This window comes from Lycium barbarum, chromosome 2 (assembly GCF_019175385.1).
Source record: "Lycium barbarum isolate Lr01 chromosome 2, ASM1917538v2, whole genome shotgun sequence".
NCBI lineage: Eukaryota > Viridiplantae > Streptophyta > Magnoliopsida > Solanales > Solanaceae > Lycium > Lycium barbarum.
This window is the reverse complement of record NC_083338.1, coordinates 18111551-18120553: the sequence shown is the minus strand read 5'-3', so window position 1 is coordinate 18120553 and position 9003 is coordinate 18111551. Positions and strand designations below refer to the sequence as shown.

The following is a 9003-nucleotide window of genomic DNA, read 5'->3' as shown; positions in this document are numbered from 1 at the left end:
CGTGATCCGAGGTCTTTACTAGAGCGAGGGAGTGCTCATGATCCGAGGTTATTTACCAGAGCGAAAGAGTGCTCGTGTCCGAGGTCATTTGTCAGAATGAATGTACATGGACTTCGCAAGTCCCCCATGGGTCATGACTTTGAGACATTGTCCTTAGCATGTGTGTACGGTACGGAGAGAAGGCCTAGGGGACATTTCATTTGCATTGCATTTCATATCATTGCATATTGCATGGTACGTTTCCTCATTGATCTCTTGGTTGATGATTTATTTAAGTTGTTGCTTGCTTGTGAGGTATCTACTTAGAAACTTGACATTCTTGTGGATTAGAGACTTCACCTAGGCTTACAACTTGAGGTTATTGTGATTATCATTACTCTGAGCCTTTACTTGAATAATGATTTCGTGACTGTACTTGACTGCTTATCTGCTCGACTTGTTGATTTCTTCCTATTTATATGCGTTATTTAATCATTGTCGGCCTATGATACTTACGAGTAATAGTGATGTACTCATACTACTCTTCTTACATCCTTTTGGGGTGCAAAGTTGGTTCAGTTTGTTGTTCGTGACCTCGCGACTGATCCCGAGAATGTCCATCAGAGAATTTGGGGTGAGTTACTATTGGATCCGCAACCGTGGATCTCTTCCTATGTATTCTTTCTAAGTTTTTTCTATAGACAGTATTTATTTCAATATTTCAGGCTTGTATTTCATTTTCAAACTGTGTATTCCATATTAGAAGCTCTGTAACACGGTAAGACCATGTTTTGGGGATTGTAAACATCAAGTTATTCTTTCCGCCTTTGTTATATCACTATAACTGTTATTTAGTGTTTTCAATGAACTTAATTTCCTCACTTTCTTTGAAAAGGATCTAATAATTCGGGGATGGTTCGTCTACCGGGAAATTGTGTACCGATTGTTGATGCTCTCATGAGTCTTCTTCCGTGAAATTCACAACAAAAGCTCTTGTTTAACATTTACCACAAACAAACACGCATGTCCATGATTTGATTCCTACACAAATATTAATAAACAAAAGACACTTACGGTCTTCATTGCAGCAACCATGGTGGATTCCGGATAGGGAAACGACAACAGATATGAGTTTGGAATCATATCCGGAAGGATGCGAAGAGAAATACTCTACAACTAAATAGCGTTGCAATTGCATGACATATCGTAGCTACTTGGCCATGAATAGGTATGGACATACCAATTGTTAGCATTAGCTTATTAGCACATAACACGTAAAAATATTTCTCCAATCACCTCACCATATTTATCTGATGCTAGAAGCAGTCTAACCGAGAAATAGGGACAAGGAGATTGGAGAAATATTACTTTAGGTATGGACGCCATTACTTTTCAACAGTCTCCGATCGTACAAATTAGGCACTGGATATGAGTTTGGAGCCATGTCCAGAAGGACATGAAGAGCAACAGTCCAGCACTAGAAAGTGTTGTAATTCCACATTCTGTCGAAGCTACTTGGCCATGAACAAGTATCGGGCATACCAATTGCTGAAGCATAAAAATATTTCTCCAATCACTTTTTCCATCTATCAATTCAATATTGATTCTTTTCTGGAAGTCTCAGCTAAACATAACATCCAGCTTAGATCAATTGTTTTGCCTACCTTTCCAAAACACAGAGCGCACTGATATATAATAAAGAAAAAATCCTAATTGAAAAAAGATATAACAAATTAATAATACAATTCCTTAACAAATTGCACAACAAATTAATACCAGATGACTTTATCAGCTCACTGTACATACCTTTTGAGCTTCTAATGGTCTTGAGAACCGTTTATAATCCCAATGTATATTTTCCACTTCATACCAAGAGCGATCTATTTTTAATTCTCTCGTGAGTCTTCCTCTGCGAAATTCATAACAAAAAGCTCTTTTTTAACATTTACCACAAACAAACTATACACATTTTCATGATCCGATTCCTACACATATATTGATAAAGAAGAGATACTTAGGGTCTTCTTTGCAGCAACCATGGTGGAGTCCGGAAGGATGCGAAGAGAACTACTCTACAACTAAAAAGTCTGGAAATTGCACAACATATAGAAGCTACTTGGGCATGAACAGGTATGGACATATACCAATTGTTAGCATTAGCTCATCAGCACATACCACCTAAAAATATTTCTCCAATCACCTCTCCATATTTCTCTGATGCTACAAGAAGCAACTTTTCCGAGAAATATGGCAAAGGTGATTGGAGAAATATTACTTTAGGTACGGACGCCATTATTTTTCAACGGTCTTGGATATGAGTTTGGAGCTATATCCGGAAGGACAAGAAGAGAACCAGTCCACCACGTTCTATTGAAGCTACTTGGCCAATTGTTGAAGTGACAAGTCTCGTAGCATTAGCTCATTAGCACATAACACAAATAAATATTCCCCTAATCACCTTTTTCATATTTCTACAATGCTTGAAGAAGCAACGCATAACCAAAAACACATACACAGACACAATAGATATATGCATCTGATCATAAGCTATCCTAGGGATCTACATCACGCACCTTAGCTACAACACATCAAGCAGTACATTGAATCTATAGTTAATAGTTAGCCTAGTGACAGAAAACAGGTTTTCCTTCTTCTCAACTCACTACATATGATATTTTTTTGCATCCCAAGACTATTTACACTTAGTCATCATTCATTTAGTCCATCCTATTAAGAGAATAGGATCTTTCGTGGCATTCTATGAGCACCTTTATCGAATCCATACACAAATCCAAATAAAATAATTCTAAAATGATACTCTTAGAATATTTGCTTTTGGACTGCAGTAACTTTGTTTCACTGCTTTTAAATAAACTTTGTTTTACTGTTAGTAATTAGTTAGTTAGAAATATATTCTATAGAGATATTCTAGGCTAGGTTGGTTAGTTAAAGATATACTCTGCAGAGATATTTTAGGCTAGTTTATGATTATCTTTTTATTATTTTTTTTCCTATAAATGCAGAGCTAAACATAGCTAAATAATATAATTCCATTTGACTGCATTACAGTATATTTTTCTCTCGGTATTTTTTCTCTGTTATTTCCTACGTTTCTTTGTTAAAAAACCAACAATTGGTATCAGAGCCATTTTCTTGAGGGACCTGTGAGTAAGATGGATTCTGAAAATAGCTTTTCTCAAATAGCTCCTCCTGTCTTTGATGGTGAAAATTATCATCTGTGGGCGGTAAGAATGGAGACTTATCTTGAGGCTTTAGATCTTTAGGAAGCCGTGGAAGAGGATTATGATGTTCTTCTGCTGCCAAATAATCCCACCCTGGCCCAGATCAAAAGCCAAAAAGAAAAGAAAATCAGAAAATCAAAAGCAAAAGCAACTTTGTTTGCTGGTGTCTCTGCAGCAATTTTCACAAGAGTTATGGCTCTCAAAACAGCAAAAGAAGTTTGAAATTATCTGAAGGAAGAATACACAGGAGATGAAAGACTACAAGGCATGAAGGTGCTCAATTTAATATGGGAATTCGAATCGCAAAAGATGAAGCAATCTGAGACCGTCAAAGAGTACTCAGACCGGCTTCTTGGCATTGTTAACAAGGTAAGGTTGCTTGGCACTAAGTTTAAAGATTCAAGAATCGTTGAAAAAATTCTTGTTACGGTGCGTGAAAGATACGAAGTATCCATAACTACCTTGGAAAACACAAAAGACCTGTCCAAGATTACTTTGGCAGAATTGCTAAATACATTGCAGGCACAAGAGCAAAGGAGGCTTATGAGGCAAGATGGTATGGCTGAAGGAGCCTTGATAGCCAACCACAAGACTCAAAGCAAGAGTGATAATTCAAAGAAAAATTACTCACCTTGCCAGCATTGTGACAAAAAAGGTCATCCTCCATTTAAATATTGGAAGAGGCCAGATGCATAGTGCAAGATCTGCAACCAACTTGATCATGAAGCAGTGATTTGCAAAAACAAATGTCCAAAATATGAAGCAGATGCACAAGTCGCCAATGAAGAAGACGAAGACCACTTGTTTATGGCAACATATTTTTCAACAAAGAAATCTGATTTTTGGATGATTGACAGTGGTTGTACAAACCACATGACATATGACAGAAATATTTTAAAAGAGTTTATGTCAATAAAAAACAAAAAAGTCAGAATCGAGAATGGTGACTATATTCCTACAAAAGGAAAAGGGACTATTGCAATCAAAATAGGTTCAGGTACAAAAATAATTTCAGATGTTCTTTACGTGCCTGATATTAATCAAAATCTATTAAGTGTTAACCAGCTAGTGGAAAAAGGATTTAAATTGTTATTCGATAACAAGTACAGTCGAATCTTTGATGCCACTAAGCAGGAGATTTTACGAGTTAAAATGAGGAGTCAAAACGTCTCATTTAATCCAACAAAAGATGAACACATACCAGAAAACTACAAGACCAAAGATGAATTGGCAGATTTGTTCACGAAGTCAATTCCTGCCAAGTCTAGAGTTTGCAGTTCCAAAACCAAGGAGGAGTGTTAGAATATTTTCTTTTGGACTGTAATAAATTTGTTTTACTGCTTTTGAATAAACTTTGTTTTACTGTAAGTAATTAGTTAGTTAGAATTATATTCTGCAGAGATATTCTAGGCTAGGTTGGCTAGTTAAAGATATACTCTGCAGAGATATTTTAGGCTAGTTTATGATTATCTTTTTATTTTATTTTTCCTATAAATGCAAAGCTAAACATAGCTAAATAATATAATTCCCTTTGACTGCATTACAGTTAATTTTTCTCTCAATATTTTTTCTCCGTTATTTCTTACGTTCCTTTGTTAAAAAACCAACAGCTACCAACACAAGAAAAACTACAAGCAGAAAACAAATGTTCTGAAAGAAATTTTTGAGAAGAGGCACACAAAAGAAAGAAAATCACTTCTTGAAAGCCATATGTTGAAAACCATATCAAAAGAACGCCAAGGACACATTGTAACTTTGTGAGCATAAAGAGATACATAGATATCTAAACGAATGTAATGAATGACATGGACACACTTCCGTTGTAGTGGAGAACTCCAACCTCTGCAAACATAGCATTGTACTCTTAACTCGGACTTCCTGATAGGAGGACAATTGTTGGCAGTTGTAAAACGTTTTCCTGTAACAATCAAAGCAAGATATAGAAACCCAAGTTAGAATCCAACAAAGACTACTCCCTCTTTATCAGGGAATCCATAATCAGGAAATTGGTATCCTTCCCCTTACTTATTCTAAATAAACAAAATGTCCTATTACCCTCACAACAATTTGCGAGTAACAGTAAGGTGATAATTGCAAGAAAATAAAGTAGATGAATGAGTTGCTAAGACAAGAATCAAATTAGATGCCCCCAACAAGGCAAAACAGATAGAGGATTCATACAACCGACCCCAACTATATTGGAATTGATGATACAAGCACCAATTTCTAATTAACCTTGCTATAAAAACTAGCCAGCATTGATGTAGTCATCCATTCCAGATCTCTCCTTAATTATTTAAGAAGGCTGCTACCAGTCATAGTTATCATCGACTGCTCAATTTGAAAGTCAAGGTAAGAAGTATGTGATTAGCTTCTTGAGACAGTTATTATTGCATTTGGCCCATTGTTTAATTGGTTTAGTTAAGTATCAAAAACTAAGATCTAATTGGTTAAAATTGAGAAGTTGTTTTCTAATAACTTACACAAGAATCTAGCCAACCATAGTTGTTTAGGGCCTTGTTAATAATGCTAAGGATCGAGGTAAACTTTTTCCTTATAAAAATATCGAGGTTAACTTTTTTGATAACACAATCTTTTTGCTCGACTGAAGAGTGGTTGATCTCACTGTACATACCTTTGGAGCTTCTAATGGTCTTGAGAAGAGTTTTGCATCCCAATGTGTATTTTCCCCTCTTCATAACAAAAGTGAGCCAATTGTTAATGCTTTCATGAGTCTTCTTCTGTGAAATTCACAACAAAGCTCTTGTTCAACATTTTCCACAAACAAACACGCATGTCCATGATCTGATTCCTACACAAATATTAATAAACAAGCTAAGAGACACTTACGGTCTTCTGTGCAGCAACCATGGTGGATTCCGGTGTGGGGAAATGATATCTGATATGAGTTTGGACTCGTATCCGGAAGGAGGCGAAGAGAAATACTCTACAACTAAAAAGTGTTGCAACTGCATGACATATCGAAGCTACTTGGCCATGAATACGTATAGACATACCAATTGTTAGCATTAGCTTATTAGCACATAACACCTAAAAGTATTTCTCCAATCACCTCTCCATATTTCTCTGATGCTAGAAGAAGCAACCTACCCGAGAAATATGGGCGAGGAGATTGGAGAAATATTACTTTAGGTATGGACGCCATTACTTTTCAACAGTCTCCGATCATAGGAGTTAGGCACTGGATATGAGTTTGGAGCCATGTCCGGAAAGACAGGAAGAGCAACAGTCCAGCACTAGTAAGTGTTGTAATTCCACGTTTTGTCGAAGCTACTTGGCCATGACAAGTATCGGACATACCAATTGCTGAAGTGACAAGTCCTGTAGCAAATGCTCATTAGCACATAACACCTAAAAATATTTCTCCAATCACTTCTTCCATCTATAACGACAACAACAACAACAACATACCCAGTGAATCCCATAACGTGGGGTCTGGGGAGAGTGGAGTGTACGCAGACCTTAGGTAGGGAGGCCGTTTCCGAAAGACCCTCGGCTCAAAAAAAAGCATATGAAAGGTCAGATACGAGCAAACAAATCAAAGCAATTATGAAAATGAAAACAATGAAAGTAAATAAGTCATTATAAACCAACAGATACTCGCAGAAATCAAGAGACAAGAAACTATAGAGCAATAAAACTACTCGTAAGAAAGGATAAACGCGACTTCTTCCATCTATAAATTCAATGTTGATTCATTTCTGGAAGTCTCAGCTAAACATAACATCCAGCGTATATCAGTTGTTTTGCCTACATTTCCAAAACACAGAGCGCACTGATATATAACAAAGAAATAACCCTACTAAAACAAAGATATAACAAAGAAATAATACAATTCCTTAACCAGATGACTTTATCAACGGAAGAGTGGCTGAGCTCACTGTACATACCTTTAGAGCTTCTAATGGTCTTGAGAAGAGTTTTGTATCCCAATGTATATTTGCCGCTTTTCATAACAAAAATGAGCCTATTGTTAATGCTCTCATGAGTCCTCTTCTGTGAAATTCACAACAATAAGCTCTTGTTTAACATTTACCACAAACACGCATTTCCATGATCTGATTCCTACACAAATATTGATAAACAAGAGATCCTTACGGTCTTCTTTGCAGCAACCATGGTGGATTCCGGTGTGGGGAAAAGACATCGGATATGACTTTGGATACAGTTTGGAGCCATATCCGGAAGGATGCGAAGAGAAATACTCCACAACTAAAAAGTGTTGCCGTTGCACGACATATCGAAGCTGCTTGGCCATGAACAGATATGGACATACCAATTGTTAGCATTAGCTTATTAGCATATAACACCTAAAAATATTTCTCTAATCACCTCTCCATATTTTTCTAATGCTAGAAGAAGCAACCTACCCGAGAAATATGGACGAGGTTGGAGGAATATTACTTTAGGTATGGATGCCATTACTTTTCAACAGTCTCCAAACTCATCTGTAGTAGCTACTTTTCATGATAACAATTGGCAACTTTTGAGTGGAGGATCCAGAACAGCATCCAATCCAACACAGCCTCACTGATCACCAGGCTATTAATAATAGATTTAACTGTTTGCTTGAGATGTCATAGTTAAGGTGGTGATGCAGATCTCTAGATTAGCTTATGTTCTGATGCATATCTGTTGTGTCTGCGTGGTTTCTCTTGCCTCTTATGGTTTCTTATGGTGTGATCTTGTTGATTCATGCTTTTAGTCCTGAAAAGAACTATATTTTGTGGTGAAACACCTCCTAGTGAATTTGGAGGTCATCACATTGGTAGAGTGCTTTCATTTTTTTGGCAAAGTTACTGTTCTTATGCTTAATATGTTTAGCATTGTTTCAGACAACGTAGATTTGGGGACTGCTTGAGGTAAATACTTCAAAGTCTGTTGCCTCAGTATTATTGACCCGGCTGGGCATATAGTGGAATTCCTCATAGTGTCAATTAATTAATTGTATTTCTTGCTCCGGCCGCATTCGTAGAAAAACTGATTTGTCTTGTCGATCGCTTGAGTCTTCCCCGTTTACTTTTCTGGATTACAGGTGATTCTAATATAGTTAATAGTAAGCCCAGTGACAGATATCGAGTTTTCCCTTGCAACTCACAACATATAAACTTGTTTTGAATCCCCAGATTATCTATACTTGGATATATTTTCATGTAACCAATCCTATTAAGAGAGTAGATTCTCAAATACACTCATCTGCAATTTATGCCAGAAAACATCCACCTGAATGAGCATTTTCTCCCTATAATTCTACATGACGGCGTACATATATTCATCTAAACGTTTGGCATATTCCTGAACACGGAAAACAGGATCAAACAAAGCACATTAAAGAAATATTACATCCTCTATAAAAAAGTATGATAAAGTAAGCATGATAGGAGTAACAATCTATGAACCTGTCCTGAAGCTCTTCTTTACCTTAGCCCAATGTAAAATTCATCGTTCAACAAATTCTTATTGTTTGTACCCACATAAACGCTAACGGACAAAGACTGAACATAACACCTAAAAATATTTCTCCAATCACCGGTTAGCATTAGCTCATCAGCACATAACACCTAAAAATTATTTCTCCAATCACCTCACCATATTTCTCTGATGCTACAACAAGGAACCTATCCGAGAAATATGGCAAAGGTGATTGGAGAAATATTACTTTAGATATGGACGTCATCACTGTTCCACAGTCTTGGATAGGAGTTTGGAGCCACATCCGGGAGGACAGGAAGAGAAACAGTCCACCACTAGAAAGTGCGGT

At 36.8% G+C, this 9003-nt stretch overlaps 2 protein-coding genes across 2 annotated transcripts; one reads left to right on the top strand and one right to left on the bottom strand.

Annotated features, from left to right (window-relative positions):
• The first annotated feature begins 3530 nt into the window (after window positions 1-3530).
• LOC132628423 (uncharacterized) lies at window positions 3531-4523 on the top strand. Its single transcript, XM_060344204.1, has 2 exons — window positions 3531-3876; window positions 3952-4523. The coding sequence occupies exons 1-2, from the start codon at window positions 3531-3533 to the stop codon at window positions 4521-4523; spliced, it is 918 nt and encodes a 305-aa protein (XP_060200187.1).
• A 239-nt stretch (window positions 4524-4762) lies between these two features.
• LOC132629374 (uncharacterized) lies at window positions 4763-7790 on the bottom strand. Its single transcript, XM_060345041.1, has 4 exons — window positions 6654-7790; window positions 6072-6563; window positions 5857-5962; window positions 4763-5139 (listed from the first exon to the last, which is right to left on the bottom strand). Exons 2-4 carry the CDS (start codon window positions 6249-6251, stop codon window positions 4850-4852), a joined length of 576 nt encoding a protein of 191 aa, XP_060201024.1. The 5' UTR covers window positions 6252-6563; window positions 6654-7790; the 3' UTR covers window positions 4763-4849.
• Between the last annotated feature and the right edge of the window lie 1213 nt (window positions 7791-9003).